The following is a 20,023-nucleotide window of genomic DNA, read 5'->3' as shown; positions in this document are numbered from 1 at the left end:
AGGAATCCAACCAAAGCGAGAATCCCCACTTTGCCTCTTACTAACTGGATACTTTGGAGAGCTGCCAGACCTCTGTGGACCTCAGTTCCCCGGTAACGTGGGAACTGTAGCAGCAGCTGTCTCCAGGGATTGCTGTGGGGATTAAGAGAGTGGGGCACGGGCGGGGGGTAAACGCAGAAAATTATGACTCTTATTATTTCCCGGTGGGGTGCGTCCGGACAGCATCCCCCATCCTGACTCCACGCCAGGTCGGGTATCTCAGATCCTCGCCCCTCAAGGGCCGCAGGAGGCCGAGGGGCGACCGGGCCCGGGGCCGTGGGGCCGGCCGGCTGGGTGGCGGGCCGCAGCCGCATTTCCGGGCCGGCCGGAGCCGGGTGGCAGGGGGAAGGGCAGCCTGGGCCTGCGCTGGCCGCTGTGTGACGCGCCCCCTCATTTGCATGCTGCACGCCGATTGGCCGAGGCGGCCGCCGGGACCAGAGGCCGGCCCCCTCCCCCTCCCGCCGCAGCCGCGGCAGCAGCTGGTCTCGGTGTAAACAAGTCGCGGCGGCTGCGAACCCGGGCCGGGGGGGACGGCGCCCACCAGGAGCGCCCCCCACTCCCAGGCCAGGCCACCCCGGCGGACCGGGTCCCCGCGCGCCCAGGCGAGGTGAGGCCCGCATCATCAGGGGTGCGCGTCGCCCCGCGCCCCCGCCCTGACGGTGAGGACTGCCCCCTTCCCCGGCGCCCGCCCCCCACCCCCGCGCCCCAGGTGAACCCTGGGGGTCTCAGGTAAGGCTCCGCGATGCAGGTAAGATCCCCCCCGGCATAGACAAGGCCTCGGCGCCTCCAGGTAAGATCCCCTCCCCACCCAGTTGACCCTCCACCTTTCAGTGAGGCCTCCTGCCTTCCCCAGGTGAGGGATCCTCTCCCCAGGTGAACTCCCTCTACGTCCAGCGAAGTCGCCCCACCCCCGGCAGTTCCGATGAGGTTCTAAGGACCATACAATTCCTGACCCCTCCGTGCTCCCCCTAAACGGAGAGCTGACAGTTCATCCACTCTAGAGCCCCTTCGTCCAGCTTCACTTGCCAGGTCAGCAGGGGTGAGGCTGGAAGCAGGTGGATGACTCATCTGGGGCTCCTCCTAGCCTCAGTTTCCCCATTGATGCAACTCGAGGCCTCAGTGAGTCAAAACTGAGCCGGCTCTGGCCTCTGGAGAGGCTGCTGGCTCTAGGGAGAGGAGACAGCAGCCAAGTGTGACAGAGAGAGTCCCCATGGCCCAGGGCGTGCCTGCCTGTGTGTGGCCCAGGTCTTGACAGCCCCCTTGCTCCCTTCCCTGCAGGCACTGGGCTCCCTCTGCTCCCCGTGGGCCGCTCCCCGCGTGGGGCCACTGCCCCCGGCCCCCGCCATGGTGCGGATTTCAAAGCCCAAGACGTTTCAGGCCTACTTGGATGATTGTCACCGGAGGTATAGCTGTGCCCACTGCCGTGCTCACCTGGCCAACCACGACGACCTCATCTCCAAGGTAACCAGGTCACAGCTGGGGCTGAAATGGGAGGCAAGAGGGGCTGCCTGGCAGCTCCGCACTAGTAGCCCTAACCACCGCCCCCCAATTCTCCCTCCTACCCTTTAGTCCTTTCAGGGCAGCCAGGGGCGTGCCTACCTCTTCAACTCTGTGTAAGTATTCAATCTCCTTTCTTTCTCTTCCTGATCTCTGTGGTGACCTGTGACCCCTGGCAGGGAGACTCCCAGAGTCCTCTGGTTTGGGCAGGAAGCTGTGATTGCCCTTCTCGTGGATGCAAAGAACAAACATGGTTGGATACAAGCTAGAGTGGGGGGCCTTGTGGTGGCGGGAACCCTCCCTGGGAATGCCTCCCCTGTGTCCCCGCAGGGTGAACGTGGGCTGCGGGCCAGCCGAGGAGCGGGTGCTGCTGACGGGCCTCCATGCTGTCGCTGACATCCACTGCGAAAACTGCAAGACCACTTTGGGCTGGAAATATGTGAGTCAGTGACCTCTGACCCCAGGCCAGCCTTTGACCTGACCCCCATATCACTTCCTCCTCACAAGCAGTCATCTGATAATCTTTCAGAGCATCCAGGCCCAAGTCACCCAAGTCAGGCTGTCTTTTCTCCCCCTGGCCATGTTCTCTCATATCCTGCAAGGGGCTTTTAGAATGTTTCTCGGAATGCATCCTTCTCATAGGCATAACCATTCCCATCTTAGAGATGAGGGTATAATCAGATTTACCATCTATTGAATGTTTATGTGCCAGGCACTGTTATGCGCTTGGCATACCTTAATCTCATTCACTCATTACAGCAATCCTGTAGGTAGTCTGTTATTATCTCTACTTTACAGAAGAAAGGAGGGCCCAGAGGTGTTAGGTAACTTCCCCAAGGTCACACAGCTGGTTAGTTACAGAACAGGAACCAGAACCCTTGTTTTTTTTTAACTCCAAACCCTTGCTCCCCAGCTTCTGTTGCCATTCAGAGGATCAGAGAAGTTGCCCAAGGCCCCACAGCAACATGGAGCGTGGTGGGTTCATGAGCCTCCTTCTCCACTGCCCTCATTGCCCCCTGCTGCCGTTCGGGGTTTGATTTCACTACCCTGAGTCTCATTTCCTTATCTGGCAGTGGAGGATCAAGCCACCACCTGGCACCCAAGATTGTTAGGGGGATCAGATTAGATGCAGCAAAAGAAGATGCTGCTGGAAAACCGCAAAGGACAAGAGTGGGGCCTCTGTGAGACAGATGCTCCAGGCAGAGACAGAACCCTGACCTGAGTTCACCCCTGGCCCTGCCACAAATGTGCTCTGGTTTGGCCTCTGAACCTCTGTAAAATAAAGAGATGGCCTCATCCAGACATCAGAAACTCAGCTGCTTGCAGGGCCAAGCAGATACTATTGATCTGCAAAAAAGGGCAGCATAGATCTGGAGAGGAGGGGGGCAGTCTGGCAAACTGGAGCGAGCACAGCCTGCCCCATATTTTAGTATTCTAAAGTTCTTTATATTAAACTCTCTGTTGGCCAAACCAAACATAGGTATAGGCCCCAAATGGCCCTCAAGCTACCAGTTTGTAATCCCTGGATCTTTTGGAAACTTCCATATCCTTTCTGTTGGAGCCAACATTAGTAATTAAAAAGTAGCTGTGATTCAGAGAGTTCTGTCTGTCCGCTGTCAGTGGGAAGCCCAGCCCTGCCCTTTACCAGTTCTGTGTCTATGGGCAGGTGGTTGGGCTTCTCTGGGTCACAGTTTCCTCCTACGTTAAACAGGGCCAAATCATATCCATTCCCCAACCCCTGCTCCTTTTGGTAGGCCCTAGCTCCAAGCATGACAGCCTCTCCCCTCCTTTCAGGAACAGGCCTTCGAGAGCAGCCAGAAGTACAAAGAGGGGAAGTACATCATTGAACTCAACCACATGATCAAAGACAATGGCTGGGACTGACCCTGGCTCCTGACGCCTGTGGCTCCAGCCCGGCCTGGCCGCCAGGGGGCGCCACGGGCTTGCCTCCATCCGAAGGGAGCTCTGGACCTCAGGGCCCCTGCCGAGGAAGGATCCTGTACATATATTTTATTGCATGCACTGTGACCTTGGTGGGAGATCAGAAGGTGGACAAGGTGGACGACACCCCCGCACCTCCCTGCGATCTGGCTGGCTTGGATCTCGTTTTTAACCCCTTCCTGCCCTGCCTGCCCTATAGACATGGCCTGTGTGCTGCTCTCTTGGCCCCAGTGCGCCATCTGCCCTGTGAACTTCTCCTCCCACCGGGCCCCTCTTACCCCACGCGTGTCTGCTCCCCTTGTTCTGTAGCGTTTGTACATAATAAAACAATGAAGTGGAGACAGCCCAGGCTCACGTGGAATCCGGGAAGGGGGGACTCAAATGCAGACTCCTGTCTCTACAGACCCATTTCCTTCTGGATCCCGGGTGGGGTAGGCACGGCGGTCAAAGCTGAGAACCTTTGCACCTGGGGCTCAGCTATCTTGGCACCCAGGAAGGACCTCACTGCCGGTGGAGATTCCCCGAGCCCACTCTAGCTCGTGAGGCATTGACCTCAGCTGATCTGCATCTTCTCAGCCTAAGAGTTCAGACGCCGCCTAGGGGCTGCTCTCCCGGGAGGCAACGGCGCCGCCGGTTTCACCGCCCTCCTCGTCTCAACTACAACTTCCAGCGGCCACAGCGGCATCTGCCTGTCTCCTTCGCGCGGAACCCAGGCGCTAGGCCTGCTGGGAAGTGTAGTTCCGTGGACTCCCCAGCGCGGGACCTTCTGGGAAACCCAGGTGCTAGCCGTCAAGAGACCGTCGAGCTGCGGGCGTCTCTTAAACTTCTGAGACTCGGCCGAGGGTGGAGGGTTTTCGGAATGGGAACCAAGAAGGACGCCAGGGTTCAGGCCTCAGCTGCGGACTCCTCGAATTCCCCAGTGAGCTCAGGCCGCGTCCCTCCAGCCCTGCTCCTTCCCTCCAGTCATGCTTCGTTCCTCCACATCTCACCCTCCAGGTGAAGGGTGGAGGGGTCACCTGCCAAAAAAGTCTGGGGCGCCAAGGTCTGTGCCAGGACTCCGAGCTCCATCCCTGGGCCCAGGCCCCGCCTCTCAGTAGCTTATCCCTAGCCGGGGCTCCCCCCGTGGGAACGGGGACCAGCTGGCCGGAAGCGCCAAACTGCGTCCCTGTCGAGCCCCGGGGATCAATCAGGCCGAGGAGTTAATTATGTAATGAGGGGGCAGGGGGTCGGGGCTAATGAAGCCTAGGGGGGTGGGGAGGGGAGAAAGGGAGGATACCCAGGTATCCGGCCCCCTCTTGGACCCCTTCCAGGCCCCAGGGGTCTCCACCCCAGCCCAACTCCAGGGCCCCAAAGAGGGGAGGGGCTGTGATCCTGGGTTTGGAAGGGGCTGAGCTGTGAGCTATAAAGCGGGCATCTCTCAGCACCGGGGCACTCTAGGCAGCGTGACCTGAGGCCAGACAGGACTACTCCATGTACCATCCACGGGAGCTGTACCCCTCCCTGGGGCCCAGCTACCGCCTTGGGCCCCCCCAGCCCGGGGCAGATTCCAGCTTCCCGCCTGCCCTGGCAGAGAGCTATCGCTACCCGGGTGAGCATGAGCGGTGGGAGCAGTTCCTGGGCAGGAATTGGGGTGGGGGGCTGTGGCCCTCGGCTGGCTCCTCATTCTCTTCCCATCTCCAGATCTGGACCCTCCCAAACTGGATTGCTTCCTCTCTGGGATTGAAGCTGCTCCCCGCCCTCTGGCTGCGCCCCCACCTCTACCCCCACTGCCCCCAGCCCTGGGCACCGAGCCACCCCCTCCAGCCCCAGAAGCCCTTCATTCTCTCCCTGGAGTCAGCCTGAGCCTGGAGAACCGGGAGCTGTGGAAGGAGTTCAACTCCGTAGGAACAGAGATGATCATCACCAAAGCCGGGAGGTGAGGGGGCTGGGCCAGGGTCAGAGGACCCCGGAGGTGTCCCTGGTGGGGGTCTCTTGGGAAAGGCAGAGGTCCAGGGGATGGGGCTAGGGCTCTTCGTAAGAGTGTGACTATGGCCTGGATCAGGGGTTCTGCACAGGGGGTCATTCTGTGGCAAGGGTCAAGGGTCAGTCTGTGGCATCTGCGGCTGGTTTAGGGACTAACCTATGGCAAGAGTCTTAGGTCATTCTGGGCCAGGGTCGGAAAGTCTGGTTAGGTTATAGGTTAGCGTGTGCCTGGATCAGGGGTCAGTCTGTGGCCAGGGTCAGGATTTCGACTATGAGTGGGGTCAGGCCATTGACCAGCAGCAGGGAAGTCTGGCCAGGATCAGAGGTCAGGATGTGACTAGATCTGGGGTCACCTTGGTGACAGGGATATGGTCTGTGTGTGGGTCTTTATCTAGGCCGAGAACTCAGGCCCTGGCATGATAAGGCCCCTTTTTATTTTCTCTGAAGCAAGTGTCTCCAGCAGCTACAGGTTCTGGTGCTGGAGATCAAGCTGGGGAACACAGGGCTCCTGGGAAGATTTCCGGGGAAAAAAACCGTGTCACTCCTGCTTCTGCAATGGAGTTTGAGGGGCCAGGAGTCAGGAGTCTGGACCTGCTCCTAACCTGCTGTGTGACTCACTGTCCTGTTTCTCATCTGTAAAATGGGATGAGACAAGCTTACGGCCCTAAGATCTGCCCTGGGAGCTCGGATTCCAGGTCCCTTGATTTTCTGTGGCTATGCCGCCTGGCTGGTGCTGTACCCCGGCGGGTAGGTAGCTCCAGGCCTCTCGCGTCCCTTCCTCCGCTCAGGCGCATGTTCCCCGCTTGCCGAGTATCTGTCACCGGCCTGGACCCCGAGGCCCGCTACCTGTTTCTTCTGGATGTGGTTCCGGTGGATGGGGCTCGCTACCGCTGGCAGGGCCGGCGTTGGGAGCCCAGCGGCAAGGCAGAGCCCCGCCTGCCGGACCGCGTTTACATCCACCCCGACTCCCCCGCCACCGGTGCCCACTGGATGCGGCAGCCTGTGTCCTTTCACCGCGTCAAGCTCACCAACAGCACGCTGGACCCCCACGGCCACGTGAGGCCCAGGCTGGGACCCCCCCCGATGGGGGGTGGGGGTGGGGCCGGGGTAGGGAGTCACCCCTGTTTCTTCCCTCCCAGCTGATCTTGCACTCCATGCACAAGTATCAGCCCCGCATACACCTGGTGCGGGCCGCCCAGCTTTGCAGCCAACACTGGGGGGGCGTGGCCTCCTTCCGCTTCCCCGAGACCGCGTTCATCTCCGTGACAGCCTATCAGAACCCGCGGGTGAGTGACCCCGGCGGAGGGGGCGGCGCCCCTGTCCAGGCTGCGGGGATGTTGACTCCGGCTGTGCACCCTCCACCCTCCAGATCACACAGCTGAAGATCGCAGCCAACCCCTTTGCCAAAGGCTTCCGGGAGAATGGCCGAAACTGTAAGAGGTGGGCATCATTCTTTCATTCATTCCCTCACTGATTCATCGCCCACTGTGTGCCAGGCACTGTGCTGGATGCCAGGAACCCGACAGTAAGTAAAAACGTTTATTCACTTATGGAGTCAACAAACATGGAGTTCCCATTGTGGCGCAGCGGAAACGAATCTGACTAGTCAGCATGAGGTTGCGGGTTCGAGCCCTGGCCTCGCTCAGTGGGTGAAGGATCCGGCGTTGCCGGGAGCTGTGGTATAGGTCGCAGACATGGCTCAGATCCTTCGTGGCTGTGGCTGTGGTGTAGGCCGGCAGCTACAACTCCGATTTGACCCCCTAGCCTGGAACTTCCATATGCCGCAGGTGTGGCCCTAAAAAGCGGGGGAAAAAAAAGCTTCTTTGGCACCCACTCAGTTCTAGGCACTGAGGATGCATTAGTGCACAAAACAAGCTGAAGCCCCTGCCCTCGTGGAACTGATACTCTAGTGGGCAGAGTAGGCAAGTAAACAAGAGAAATAATTAACTATGATATGATATTGTTAGGGATGTCTTCTAAAGAGAAAAGGAAGACAGGACTGGAACAAGCTATTTATTAAGTCAGAGGCCTGGAAAAGCCTCACTAAGAGACATTTGAGAAAAGACTTTGGAGGACGTATGGGACAGAGCCCAGAACACATCTGGGCCCTGAGGTGGGAGCCTCCTGCCTGCTGTGTGGCTGGTGTGGCCTGAGAGAGGTGAGGGGAGCCAGATTATCGTGGGCTGTAAAGGTTTTGTTCGTTACGACATTGGCTTCTAACTAACCCCTCAAAGCTGGGCCTTGTCCTCAAGGCACTGTCAGGTGGAAGAGACAGACAGTAATTCATTCAAAAAATCACCCTAACGAATGCAACTATTGCTATTGACAGAGGTTATTAGGAGGGCACGCAGTGCTGTGGGAGGTCGGGGGAGGCCTTCCTTGAGGAAGCTGTGCTTGAACTGAGACAAGAAACAGGTGAAGCGGGGATGGAGATGGAGGGAGTGTGGCTGAAAGGCGGCTGGTGGGGATGGGCGGGGCCGGCAAGGTGGGATGAGCTGGGATCAGACCCTGCCTTGGCCCTGATGCTTGGGAAGGAGTTTCCATGGATTGGGTTTTTTTTGTTTGTTTTTTTTTTTAATCTTTTTTGCCATTTCTTGGGCTGCTCCCGCGGCATATGGAGGTTCCCAGGCTAGGGGTCTAATTGGAGCTGTAGCTGCCAGCCTACGCCAGAGCCACAGCAATGCAGGATCCAAGCTGCATCTGCGACCTACACCACAGCTCACGGCAACACCGGATCGTTAACCCACTGAGCAAGGGCAGGGATCGAACCCACAACCTCATGGTTCCTAGTCGGATTTGTTAACCACTGCGCCACGACAGGGACTCCGGATTCTTTTTTTTAATTTGTCTTTTTAGGGCCTCATCAGCGGCATGTGGAGGTTCCCAGACTAGGGGTCGAATCAGAGCTGTAGCTGCCAGTCTACGCCACAGCCACGCAGCATCTGAGCCACGTCTGCGACCTACAGCACAGCTCACAGCAATGCCTGAGCCTTAATCCACTGAGCGAGGCCAGGGATCGAACCTGTGTGCTCCTGGATGCTGGTCGGATTCGTTTCCGCGGAGCCACAGTGGGAACTCCAAGTTTCCGTGGATTCTAAATGTAATAGGAAACCACTGGCAAGTTGTAAGTGGGAGATAAGTCCCAGCGCAGTTATTTTCCAGTCATTTAGTCATTCCGGCCTTCAGCTCCTTGGTCTGTGGAATGGGTATAATGAATGGCACCTACCTGATCGGGACCCTGGGTGAAATGGCTGGTCCCCTGGTAAGTGCTGTTATTACCACCATTATCATCACCATTATCATCACCATCGCCATCATCACTGTTCCCCAGGGAGCGAGACGCCCGTGTGAAGAGGAAACTGCGGGGCCCAGAACCAGTAGCCACAGGGGCCTATGGGAGTGGAGGTGAGTGTAGCCCCAGGGGTGATGGGGCCAGGCCTGGGGTGCCGATCCTCCTCAGCCCACCCGGTCCCTTCCGTCTCCCCAGATGCACCAGGCGGTCCCTGTGACTCCACACTGGGCGGGGACGTTCGAGAGTCAGATCCCGAGCAGGCTCCAGCGTCCCGGGAAGCTGCCCCGGCCCCAGCTCCTCCCTGCGGTGGCCCCAGTGCGGAGGCGTACCTTCTGCACCCTGCAGCCTTCCATGGGGCCCCCGGTCACCTTCCAACCAGGTGAGTGGGACGGGGCGCAGGGTTGGGCTGTTCCAGGCTGGGGGTCCCTCTTCCCCCATTCCGACACCTCTCTCTGTACCTCAGGACCCCCAGCTTCCCCGAGGCTCCAGACTCGGGGCGCCCAGCCCCCTACTCAGCTGCCTTCCTGGAGCTGCAGCCCGGGCCAGCAGGCTCGGGGTACCCCGCAGCTGCACCCCCAGCATCCTTTGCCTCGCACTTCCTCCCAGGGGGCCCCTTCCCCCTGCCCTACCCTGGGCCTGGGCCTTACCTGGATGTGGGCTCCAAACCAATGTACTGAGCCTTTGCTGAAGCCCCGCTGCCTCCCTCCCTCCAGGGTCCAGCGCACACCTCCAGTTCCCTTCCCCCAGGCCTGTAGCCCCCTCACTTCCACTGGCCCCATCCCCCACGCCAAATGGCTGCCTTGGGCCTCCCCCACCCCACTTCACACGTTGATTTCACTCCCACCCCCCTCTGGCTTCAAAGCTCTGGCTAAGCCGCTGGGAGTCCAGCTGGGGCCAGCTTCCCCTTCCCGGCTCTCACCTCGGTGTGAATGGAGGGAGGCTCTGCCTGGCCAAATGGGGCCTGGGACCAGCACTCCCCCTTCCCAGGCCTCACCCTTGGGCTCCACGGGTTCTCCCCCCTCGCCCCAGTGCAAGCCACACCTGTCTGTCCTCAGGATCCGAGTATTTTTGTTAATAAACCTCAAAAGACATGAGCGCTCTGGAACACTGGGCTCATGGCGTTTGGCCCCAGGGGTGGCTGCGGGAGCAAAGGTTTGGGGGCAAGAGGTCCCAGGCCCCAACCCAGGCTTAGCGCTTCAGGTGCCCGATCTTGGGCATGGGAAGCCATGCCCCGGGTCTGTTTCCTCTTCAGGAAAATGCGGGAATCGATGTCTTGACAATGTTTTGAGAATTACACAGGGGCGCCTGAGAACCCAGGTGCCCTCTGCGTAGCACTGGGCAAGCCCTCCCTCGGGAGCGGTCGAGGTCATGGGCTGGGGACCAGGAGGCTCTGGGCAAGCCGGCTGGCTGGAGCCTCACCTTCCGGGCAGGTTTAGGGCTCCGGGGCAGTCAGGGTCCTCAGTGCTCATCCCTAATCAAGTTTGACCCAAACCTGGAAATCATTTTTCTTCTTTTATTAGATTTTTTTTTCTTTTTTTTTTTTTCTGTTTTTCTCAAAATTTTTATCTAAAAACAAAAAAAAAAAAAAAAAAAGGAAAAAAGAAAAACAAAATTATTGGAAACTTCATGGTTCAAGCGGGGACACGGGAGGAAGAGCACGGAGCTGAGGCTCCGAGCCTCTCCAGAAAAGTCCTCACCCCTGAAGTGCCCTCTTCGGGGGGAGAGCAAAGCCGGGGACAGTGCACCCCCCCATGCCCGGCCTCCGTCTGAAGAGGGCAGAGTCACAGTGGTCCGGGGGCCAGAGGGGCTGGAGGGGGGCAGGGGCCGAAGGGGTCACAGGAAGTAGTCGGCCACGGGCTTTTTGGAGGGGATGCCCCGTGTCTCTTGGGGAGCAGCCTCGAAGATGATGAAATCCTTCTGGAGATGCTCGTCCAGCTCCAGGATGGCGGCCACGTTCCCACAGCTGGAAGTCAGGGGGCAGCAGCGTTAAAGCGGGGGGCCATCCGGGATCCCCACCTCGACCTCCCAGCCCAGGCAGCTCACCGGTAGCAGTAGTTGGGTGCCGACCACACAGTGAGTACAGTCTCATTGAAGTGCCACTTGTAACCTTCCATCACCAGTTGGTGGGCGCGGCAGATCATGTCAATGTCGTTAGCTGCGTTGAACTGGGCCACCACGTCGCTGCCAAACAGGTAGCCAGCCCCACGGGGGCTCACCCCCCAGCCTGTTGTGTCTGAAGGTAGGGATGAGGGGCGAGGGCATCACTGGCTGCCCGCTGCCTTTGAAGGAGCACCACCCCGTGTCCCTCCTGCAGCCCGGCCCGCGCGGCAAACGCACAGGGCCTGAACGTGTGCCAAGGGAGCCCGGGGGACGGGACAGCGAGGGTCAGAAGCAGATAAGCTCCAAGAGGAAAGTATTTCCTGATCGTTGGAGCCACCTCACAATCAGGGTGACCTGTAATCCACTGCCCAGACAGACGCCCACGAGACTGAAGGCGGTGCCCCGAGGGAAGCACGTGCAACAAACAGCACTGGGACCCAGGGCGGCCTGGGCAGCGGGCAGGCAGTCACCAGGCGAAGCAAGGCAGCGAGGGACTGAGGAGTCCCGGACTGGTACTGGGGGCTGGGCTTTCAACCTCGGCTCTGCTCCAGACAAGCTGAGGAAGCCCACAAAATGAGGGGACCCCCCGGGGACTATCATTCTGGGAGCCTGACCTCTGCAGAAGCCCCTTCAGACTCCAGGAGCCAATGATTTTGTCCTTAACAAGCCTCTGAGCCGTGACATCCGTGCCCCCAGCTACCCCCTCTCGTTCCTCACCGAGGGCCAGCCAGTCGACAGTCAAGCACCGGCGCCAGTGAAGCCCAGTCCTGCTCTGCTCTGCCCCGGCTGTGCCTTCGAGGCCCCCGCTTTAACCACAGGACCCCCTCGGCCACTCAGCAAATTCAGAGCAGAGCAGAGCTCCCGGCCTCACCTTCAGGGTCGGACCAGAGCAGGTCACACATGGGCCCGTCGTGAGGCACCTCTTGCTTTCGGTCGATTGTCCGGATCTGGTCCAGGGTCTGGATGGAGGGGGAGAGGCCCCCGTGCACACAGAAGATCTACGGGGGAGAGCACGGCAGGGACGGGAGCTGAGGCCCAGCGCCCCTCCGGTCCCTCCCTCTGTCCCCAGGGGGCCTTGTGGCCGCACCTACCTTGCCATCGATGATGGCCGACAGGCTGAGGTAGTCAAAGATCTCAGTGCAGTAGCGCCACACGGTCACTGAGCCGTACTTGCGCAGGCACTCGTCGTAGAAGCCGTAGACCTGGGTGATCTGACGGCTCTCGTGGTTGCCCCGGATCAGGGTGATGCGGTCAGGGTAGCGAACCTGGAAGCGGCCAGCGAGCCAGGCCTGGAGTTGAGGTTGGTCCTGTACGACCTGACATGTGCCAGCCCGCTCCCCCCTCATCACGACTGCCCTGCCCAGACTCACGTCCTCTGCCTGAATCATGCCGCACAGGCTCCCAGTCCCGCTTCTGGAGGAGGCAGGGCTGAGCCCTCTCCCCCCACCTCCCCACCCCAACACCCCATCAACTACAAACCGAAAGGCCCCTCCTGCACCCACCAGGTACAGACCAAGCCCTGAGCAAGACACTTACAGGGCTTTGTCAATGGCCCCTTACAACCTCCCTCCCACCAATGGATCTGGCGGAACCCAACCTGCCACGTTCACAACAGGGCGAGCCTCTGTTCCTGCCCCGACACTGCCGCCCTCCGACCTCATCCTCCAGCGGCCCCAACCAGATGCCCCCAAGTCAAGGAAAGCTTCTCTGACCACCCAAGCAGCTGCCCATCACCAGCAACACAGTTCAAGAGTTGGGGGTGGATGGAGCAGGAGATGAGGGCAGAAAGGATGCCGCCAGGTCAGGCCTGAGGTGGCCCGGGTCTGGGCTCCAGAAGCCAGCGGACCCCACCTTCAGTGCCAGCAGCAGGAGGAAGGTTTCGACGCTGTAGAAACCACGATCCACGAAGTCCCCCATGAAGAGGTAGTTAGTCTCAGGGACATCGCCACCCACCTAGGAGGGAGGGAGAAGGTTCTGCTCGGCCCTGGACTGTGGTGGCCCACGTCCAATCACGTTGAGACCTCTGGCCCCCACTCCGCTCAGCCGACCCCAGCTCCCGCTCTCAAGTAAAGGCTCCTCTCGCCACCCCCCAGGTCACCCTGCCCAGGTTTCCCTGCGCTCACTCTGAACAGCTCCTTGAGGTCATAGAATTGTCCATGGATGTCACCGCATACCTGGAATGAAGAAGGCAGCTCAGAATTCACAGGCCGAGAGCCTCCGGTGCCAGGGGCTGTCCTTGAAGACACCTGCTGCCTTAGAAGGCCCTTATCAGCCTCGGCTAAGCCCCTACTTCTCAGGGCCCAAAACCTACCCTCCCACCCCAACCCCCCGACTCCACACCCAGGGCCAGCTATTGTGTGGGCAAGAGATGCAGCCCAGTCTTTCCAGCTAGACCTGTAGCACCCAAAGGACCCGGCCCGCTCCTCATTCCACGCCCCTCAAGGTACCAAGGCCAAAACTGCCGATAACACAGAACATGCAGGAACACGTGGCGTCCAAGCACTCACCAAACGAAGAGGCCTTCTGCCCCAGCCAAGGGCGTCCCTCCAGTGACCCCGAAGCCCCAGCCCGTTATACCTGTCTCTTCCAGCCAGGCTCCCTTGAAGGAGGGGCTCCCAGGAGGAGGCCTACAGCTGGGAGCCCACAAGTCTAAGGGACGTCCGTGGGCCCCACAGACCAAGCCAGGCTGCGGAGGGCCAGCGGGTACTCACTGTGACTGGCGAGTCCACCCTCTGCACGTTGCTCTCCTCCACCAAGATCTCTCTGGAGACAGAAGACCAAGGTCACCAGAGCCAGGCCTGCCCAGCCCAGCCCAGCCCAATTCCCGACGTTCTGGGGGGAGGTGGGGCTCTGAAGCCGTCCCTGAACCTCTATGGGGCAGTTCCCCCCAGACAGGCTGGCCACAGCCCCGCCCCCTGCCTGACACCCTTCCACGGCTCCCCGATGCCAAGAGGCCAAAGTCCAAGCTCCTGCTCAGCACCCAACGCCTGTTCAAGGAGTCTGGGCCTTTCCCAGCCTTGACCGTCCCAGCTGCTCCCTTTCATGCATCCAGCACTCACTCCCGGGACACGGACCTCCTCCCTGTGCCCGCTCTGCTCAGAGACCGTGCCCTTGGCTGAGCCCTTATAGCCCCGTTCCCCACCGCAGGGCCCTGCCCGCAGACCGATGGACCAACTGACCGAGGGCGCAGGGGTGGTGCCCCGCGCAGGCCAGCCGTCAGAGGCGCCTGCAAGGAGAAACGCTGTTTGTTGCCACTTTTCTAACAGTTAGAGGAAGTTAGGACTCTGGCCCTCTCTCCTCGCACTGCATCCTACTGCCACCTGAGGAGCCATGATGTGAAATCGCTGTTAGTTACGGACGCTGATCATAAGTAGCGCCACGTCTCTAGGTCTCATCCTGGAGCGATCGCAGAGACAGTGAACCTTCCAGTTCACATCAGGTGCCAGGACGGCAGGAGAGTGCCAAGTGGAAGACGCAGGCGATCACGCCACCACCCTCACGGGCTGCACCCTGATGACCCCCACCGCGCAGATGGAAAGACCTTCTGCAGTGACAGAAGCGGGACTCGAACCAAGCAGCCTGCGCGAGGTCTGGCCCTTATCAAGCTAGTCTGACGTGGGAGGCACCCGCTCAGCCCTCCCTCCTCTCCCAGTCCTCTCCCATAAGGCCAGCAGCTCCCTGGGCTCGGGGTGCCTCGTATGACAAAAGTGGCTCCAGGAAGGCGTGCCTGGGCTTCCCGGAATGGCAGGAGGCGCTGGTGGGGGCCCGAGGGGCCAACAGCAACCAGGCTCTCCAACCTGCAACGCATCTTGTGCTCGACATCCTTCCACACCAACGATTTGTTTATTTTTCTTTTTAGCGCCATGCCCTCGGCATATGGAGGTTCCCTGGCTAGGGGTGAATCAGAGCTGCAACTGCCAGCCTACACCACAGCCACAGCCACACAGGATCAGCCATGTCTGAGACCGACACCGCAGCTCATGGCAACGCCAGATCCTTAACCCACTGAGTGAGACCAGAGATCGAACCCACAGCCTCGTGGGTACTAGTGGGGTTCGTGTCCTGCCGAGCCACATAGGAAACTCCCACACCCGCTTCTCACAATGACCTCTCCAACTGCAGAAGAAACCGAGGTTTAGAATAGAAGGGGCAGGATCAAGGTGACAAAGCGGAAGCGTGGCTGAACTGGAGCTCAGGGACCTAGTATCCTAAGATTTTGTACCAGTCCCTTCCAGACTCCAGGTCCCCAACCCTGTCACTGGTGGCACATCACCAGTGCCCAGGGCTCACCCTTCACTCCACAACGCCGCCCAGCAGGAGGGAGCTAGATTACACATATCCCGTGTGTGTGGCAGCAGGCCAGTGGCTTCGGAATCAGTGCAACAGGGACAAGGAGCCTGGGGAGGGCCTGAGGCGGGAGGTGGGGCAGGAATCTGCTTGGGCCAGGGCACCAGGCCCTGGGCCTGCATATGCAGAAGCTCATCTGAGCTCTGTAAGGATTTCAAAGACTTGAAGAGGTACAGTGACCTGACTCAGGTCACACTGTTTATAGGTGACAACACAGGATTCCTACTGAAAAACACCTGATTCAAAACCCTCTGCTATGTGATGTGATTTCGTTTGATTTTGCTTTTTAGGGCTATGCCTGCGGCATACAGAAGTTCCCAGGCCAGGGGTCAAATCAGAGCTGCAGCTGCCAGCCTACACCACAGCCACAGCCACACAGGATCACAGCAACGTCTGTAACCTACACCACAGCTCATGGCAACGCCGGATCCTTAACCCACTGAGTGAGACCAGGGATCGAACCCGCATCCTCACGGATGCTAGTCGAGTTTGTGACCACTGAGCCATGACAGGAACTCTTGATGTGATGTTTTCAATAGGAGCAAGTTGAGCTCATGTGCTTTGGGCCTCTGTGATTCCAAGGACCTGAGTCTCCATGACGTCTGAGCAAGCTGAAGTGACTGACACTACCAGCCTCAGCCTGGCCCCTGGTGGGTCCCCAGGTGCTAGACCTACTGCCAGGTGCTAGAGTTGGTCCTCCTCCAGACTGGGCCTGGAACAGCAGTGGCCACCCCAGGCCTGAGGCTTGGACCTCCAAGCTCCACCTCGCTTTCATCTGGGCAGGACCCCACATCCCTCAGTAGCTCCCTGCTGCCTCTCACAGTCTAAATGTCTACCTGGCTGTCAGTGAGTGTGGAGTCCAGTCAAAGACCTGAATCCAAAACCAGCCTCCCCTCCAAGGAGCTGTAAGACCGGGGGCAAGACCTCTTCTCTGAGGCTCAGTTTCCTCTTCTGTGAAACACTCACCACTGCCTGCCTGTTCCACAGGCTGCAAAAAGCAATGGAGGCTGAACACCTAACTTCTGCTATTCTGAAAATTCCACTATGCTACCCAAGCATTAGCTGTCATCACCACCACACTGATCCAGGCCCTGTGGGAGGCAGAAGACTTTGAGGAAAAGAAGAGTGCCAGCCAGAAATGGGTTTAAGTTCCTAAAAATGCCAATCAAGACTGAGGGATGGGAGTTCCCATTGTGGCTCAGTGCCAACAAACCCAGCTAGTATCCATGATGATTCGGGTTCGATCCCTGGCCTCGCTCAGTGGGTTAAGGATCCGGTGTTGCCATGAACTGTGGTGTAGGTTGCAGATGCGGCTCGGATCCCCAGTTGCTGTGGCTGTGATGTAGGCCGGCAGCTGTAGCTCTGATTGGACCCCTAGCCTGGGAACCTCCATATGCCATGGGTACGGACCTAAAAAAACAACGACAAAAAAAACCCAAACAAACAAACAGAGAGAGATTGAGGGATGACTAAAAACATCTTGGGGCTGGTCTGGTCAAGGAAATATTTTTGAGCTGGCAAAACATGAAGAGCCACAGAACAGCGTTTAAAAGGGAGCCTTGCCTGTTCACCAAACCCATGCAGGCCCTGTGTGGCTGTGACAGGTCTGTGTGGGGCAAAGCCAAGCAAAGAGCCCAACGGCCAGCCAGCTCTGCCACCTTCTTGCGGGGAAGCCTTGGTCAAGTCCCCAGGCTTCAAGACGTCACAGCTTCCTGCTCTGTAAAATGGGGCAAATATTTCCAACCTCACAGCATTGCTGTGGGAAGGAAGTGGATATAAAGTTCTTTCAGGTGCTAACAGTGGCCTATTGGTCACAAATGTGGGGGTAATTCTGCTGGCTCTGTTTCTGCAATTCTCCAGCGTGGTGGAAACCACAAATAGTTCCTCAGGAGGCAGGTAATGGGTCTTGTCGTCTTGTCACCACTGCCCACACAACCCAGAGCTCCACTTTTTTTTTTTTTTTTTTTTTTGGCCATGCCTTTGGCAGGTAGAAGTTTCTGGGTCAGGGATTGAACCAGTGCCACAGCTGTAACCTGAGCTGCAGCAGTGACAATGCTGGATCCCGCTGAGCCCCCAGGGAACACCTTCCACTCCTATTCTCAGCCTGCTTGGAATGCCCTTCCTACTAGGCCTGCCCACTCAGCTGCCCAAATTATCCATCTTTCCAGGCCAACTTCTCTTTCAAGCCTTCACTAAGGACTTCAGTCCACATCAGCACTGCCCTCTTCCTACAAAGGAAGAACAGTAACACCCAACAAACATCGAGCACTTACAGTTTACCAAAGCCTATGCTAAGCGCATCCCTTACTCTTCACAGCCACCTCATTAAGTTCTAGAATCCCCACTTTAAATAGGAAGAACCCGAGTCTCACAGACCTCAAGATCACCAACACAGCTAGGAAGTGGCAGAGCTGATTCCAACCTAGAGCCACATTCCAAAGCCTGGCTCTTAACCACTACATCATCCTACTTCCCACAGAACTCTAAGCTAGGCTTCCCTTCAGATCTTGCTTAATTCTACTCTGGCTTATCTGCTTCTATTTCATAGGCTCCCACAAGGAGTATGAGTGTGATCCAACTCCACTTTCTTGCATGATGGCCTGAAAATGGACAGGACATGGAGAACTCGCTTCAGGCTTTACCCCTTACTCCTGAATGTAAGCATCCTCACCTGTGAGATGAAGACAATTCCACACACCTTTTTGGGTTGTTACTGGGATTAAAACAATACTGTAGGAGTTCCCGTTGTGGCACAGCGGAAACAAATTCGACTAGGAGCCAAGATGTTGTGGGTTTGATCCCTGGACTCACTCAGTGGGTTAAGGATCCCTCATTGCTATTGCTGTGGCTGGTGGCGTAGGCCAGCAGCTGAAGCTCTGATTCAGCCCCTAGCCTGGGAACCTCTAAGTGCCACAGGTGCGGCCCTAAAAAGCCAAAAAAAAAAAAAGAATACTGTAAACCAAATCTTCTTGCTGACATTCCCTTTTATCATCTTATTCTTCAAGGCCTAACCCAAAGTTCAGTTCCTCCAAGAAACGTTCTCTGTTCCCCCCCAGACAGACAAGGTTGTTTCCCTAAGCTTCCTAAGTACTTTCTGTAATTCCAACTCCACTGAAAACACATCATCTAATACTTCAGATATTTGAATCCAGGTCTGTCTTCCCCCAACAGGCCCGGCTGCTCCTCGAGGGAAGTGGCCCTATTCGCTCCTCTCTGGGAAAGCTTCCAGGATGAGCCAGGCCCAAAGTTCTCAGCTGGATTTGCCCCAAGCTTCCGGCCTCTGATCAGTGGCTGAAGCCTCTCTTCCCGGGCTCACCTGGCCTTTGCGCACAGGGCCTTGACTTCGCTCTCCTTGATGAGCTCGCAGCGCCGCAGCTGCTCGATCTGCCGGTCCAGATCGCTGATCTCCGCCATGGCCCACCCGCCCCGGAGCGGGTCAGAGCCGGGGCCGTAGCCCCCTCCGCACCGCACAGGGGTCTCCTGGGAAAGGCCAAGGAGAAGCCGCGGATCAGTGTCCTTAAGGGGCGCCGGGTCGGGGGGGGCAACTCGGTTCTGGAGCTGGCCCGGCCCCCCCAACTCCCGCCTCCCCTCACATAGGCCCCGGGGCCCCCAGCGTCCCACAGCCCGGGCCGCCCTCCGCTAACTCCCGTCGAACCCTGAGGTCCCGCGCCAGGGACGGTGGCCTAGAAGGGTCTCCGACTATTACCGACGCAGCGACTCCGGCTCCGGTTTTCGTGCTCCCTGTCTTCCTCTTTCCCTCCGCTTTGGGCCGCCGCCACCTCCGCTTCTACTTCCGGCCCCGCCGCGGAAGCAGAGGAACACCAGTTCCGCCGCGCGCCGGATGTGGCGTCATACACACGCCCCCCTCCCAAGCCGCGCCCTTACCCCACCCCCTCAAGCCTAGGAATGCAAATGAGCCGGAAGAACCGGATGTCTGCAATGTGCGAGCGGAAGTGATTGTGGGCTGAGCGGATTGGCGCTGTGAGGGCGGTGACGGACTCCACATCCGCTCCACATTACCGTGTCAGTGAAGGAAACTGGAACTGAGTCGGCGTTCCGCGTTGTAACTTCAGCGTACACGTTTCTGTTTACCTGTTTTAGTCGGCCTCCCCCATTACAGTCCCTGAGAGATGGAATTTTGTCCTGTTCACACTTGCAGCCCCAGTTCTCACTTAGAACATGGCCTGGCACAGTTGGCATACAGAACTCTTTGTTGGATGGGCGAAAGACTCCCAGTCCAAATCTCTTTCCAAGGCCCAAGAGACATCTCTCCGATGGAGGACCTCTGAAGTTAGAGTCAGAAAGGAGTCCACCTTCCCCACAACAAGCTTATACCTCAGTCAACCTGACTTCCCTGGTTCCAGAAAGGTCTCTTTGACACCCCTCACCCCTGCTCTTGTCTGCAGTTTTATTCCTTTAAAAAGAAGGAGGAAACTGGTGTTCCGGTTGTGGCTCAGGGGTACGGAACCCGACTAGTATGCATGAGGTGAAGGGTTCCATCCCTGGCCTCGCTCAGTGGGTTAAGGATCTCTCTTGCTGTGAGCTGTGATGCAGGTTGCTAGATTGCAGACGCAGCTCAGATCTTGTGTGGCTGTGGCTGTGGCAGGCAGATTCAGTCCCTAGCCTAGGAACTTCCATATGCTGTGGGTGCAGCCCTCAAAAAAACAACAACAAAAAAAGGAAACTGGCTAAAAGAGATTAACTTCCACAGTTACATAGCTAATAATTCTGGGCTTGGGTCAAGGTTGATGTTTTAACCTAGGAAAGCTGTGTCCTCAAGGTCTGGTCTCTTCTGTCACACTTTCTGATGCTCACTTTGTCATTATAAACTTTATAAAACACTCC

The 20,023-nt window shown here is 58.1% G+C and overlaps 3 protein-coding genes across 13 annotated transcripts; 2 read left to right on the top strand and 1 right to left on the bottom strand.

The window, feature by feature from the left end:
* Nucleotides 477-3,820, top strand: YPEL3 (yippee like 3). Of its 6 annotated transcripts, none has more exons than XM_021088026.1 (6): nucleotides 477-646; nucleotides 1,318-1,500; nucleotides 1,609-1,652; nucleotides 1,867-1,975; nucleotides 2,450-2,511; nucleotides 3,331-3,816. In XM_021088026.1, exons 2-6 carry the CDS (start codon nucleotides 1,384-1,386, stop codon nucleotides 3,395-3,397), a joined length of 399 nt encoding a protein of 132 aa, XP_020943685.1. In that variant the 5' UTR covers nucleotides 477-646; nucleotides 1,318-1,383; the 3' UTR covers nucleotides 3,398-3,816. The 6 variants fall into 6 exon arrangements, with proteins under 6 accessions (XP_020943685.1, XP_020943686.1, XP_020943683.1 ...); XM_021088022.1 differs by having other exon boundaries at nucleotides 517-698; XM_021088023.1 differs by lacking the exon at nucleotides 477-646 and adding an exon at nucleotides 705-1,068.
* On the top strand, nucleotides 3,955-9,836 carry TBX6 (T-box 6). 6 transcript variants are annotated; one of them, XM_021088014.1, is made up of 9 exons: nucleotides 3,955-4,473; nucleotides 4,899-5,065; nucleotides 5,158-5,392; nucleotides 6,228-6,495; nucleotides 6,579-6,725; nucleotides 6,809-6,879; nucleotides 8,771-8,844; nucleotides 8,927-9,110; nucleotides 9,195-9,836. In XM_021088014.1, exons 2-9 carry the CDS (start codon nucleotides 4,948-4,950, stop codon nucleotides 9,406-9,408), a joined length of 1,311 nt encoding a protein of 436 aa, XP_020943673.1. In that variant the 5' UTR covers nucleotides 3,955-4,473; nucleotides 4,899-4,947; the 3' UTR covers nucleotides 9,409-9,836. The 6 variants fall into 6 exon arrangements, with proteins under 6 accessions (XP_020943673.1, XP_020943672.1, XP_020943674.1 ...); XM_021088013.1 differs by having other exon boundaries at nucleotides 3,955-4,519; XM_021088015.1 differs by lacking the exon at nucleotides 4,899-5,065.
* Nucleotides 10,231-19,002, bottom strand: PPP4C (protein phosphatase 4 catalytic subunit). The gene is made up of 9 exons (XM_021088021.1): nucleotides 18,885-19,002; nucleotides 18,495-18,658; nucleotides 13,543-13,594; nucleotides 12,955-13,005; nucleotides 12,683-12,784; nucleotides 11,923-12,096; nucleotides 11,703-11,829; nucleotides 10,775-10,964; nucleotides 10,231-10,694 (listed from the first exon to the last, which is right to left on the bottom strand). The coding sequence occupies exons 2-9, from the start codon at nucleotides 18,590-18,592 to the stop codon at nucleotides 10,565-10,567; spliced, it is 924 nt and encodes a 307-aa protein (XP_020943680.1). The 5' UTR covers nucleotides 18,593-18,658; nucleotides 18,885-19,002; the 3' UTR covers nucleotides 10,231-10,564.

The sequence above is a fragment of the Sus scrofa genome, chromosome 3 (genome assembly GCF_000003025.6).
Source record: "Sus scrofa isolate TJ Tabasco breed Duroc chromosome 3, Sscrofa11.1, whole genome shotgun sequence".
Classification (NCBI taxonomy): Eukaryota; Metazoa; Chordata; class Mammalia; order Artiodactyla; family Suidae; genus Sus; species Sus scrofa.
The sequence above is the reverse complement of the archived record's forward strand: the minus strand, read 5'-3'. Positions and strand labels throughout refer to the sequence as shown.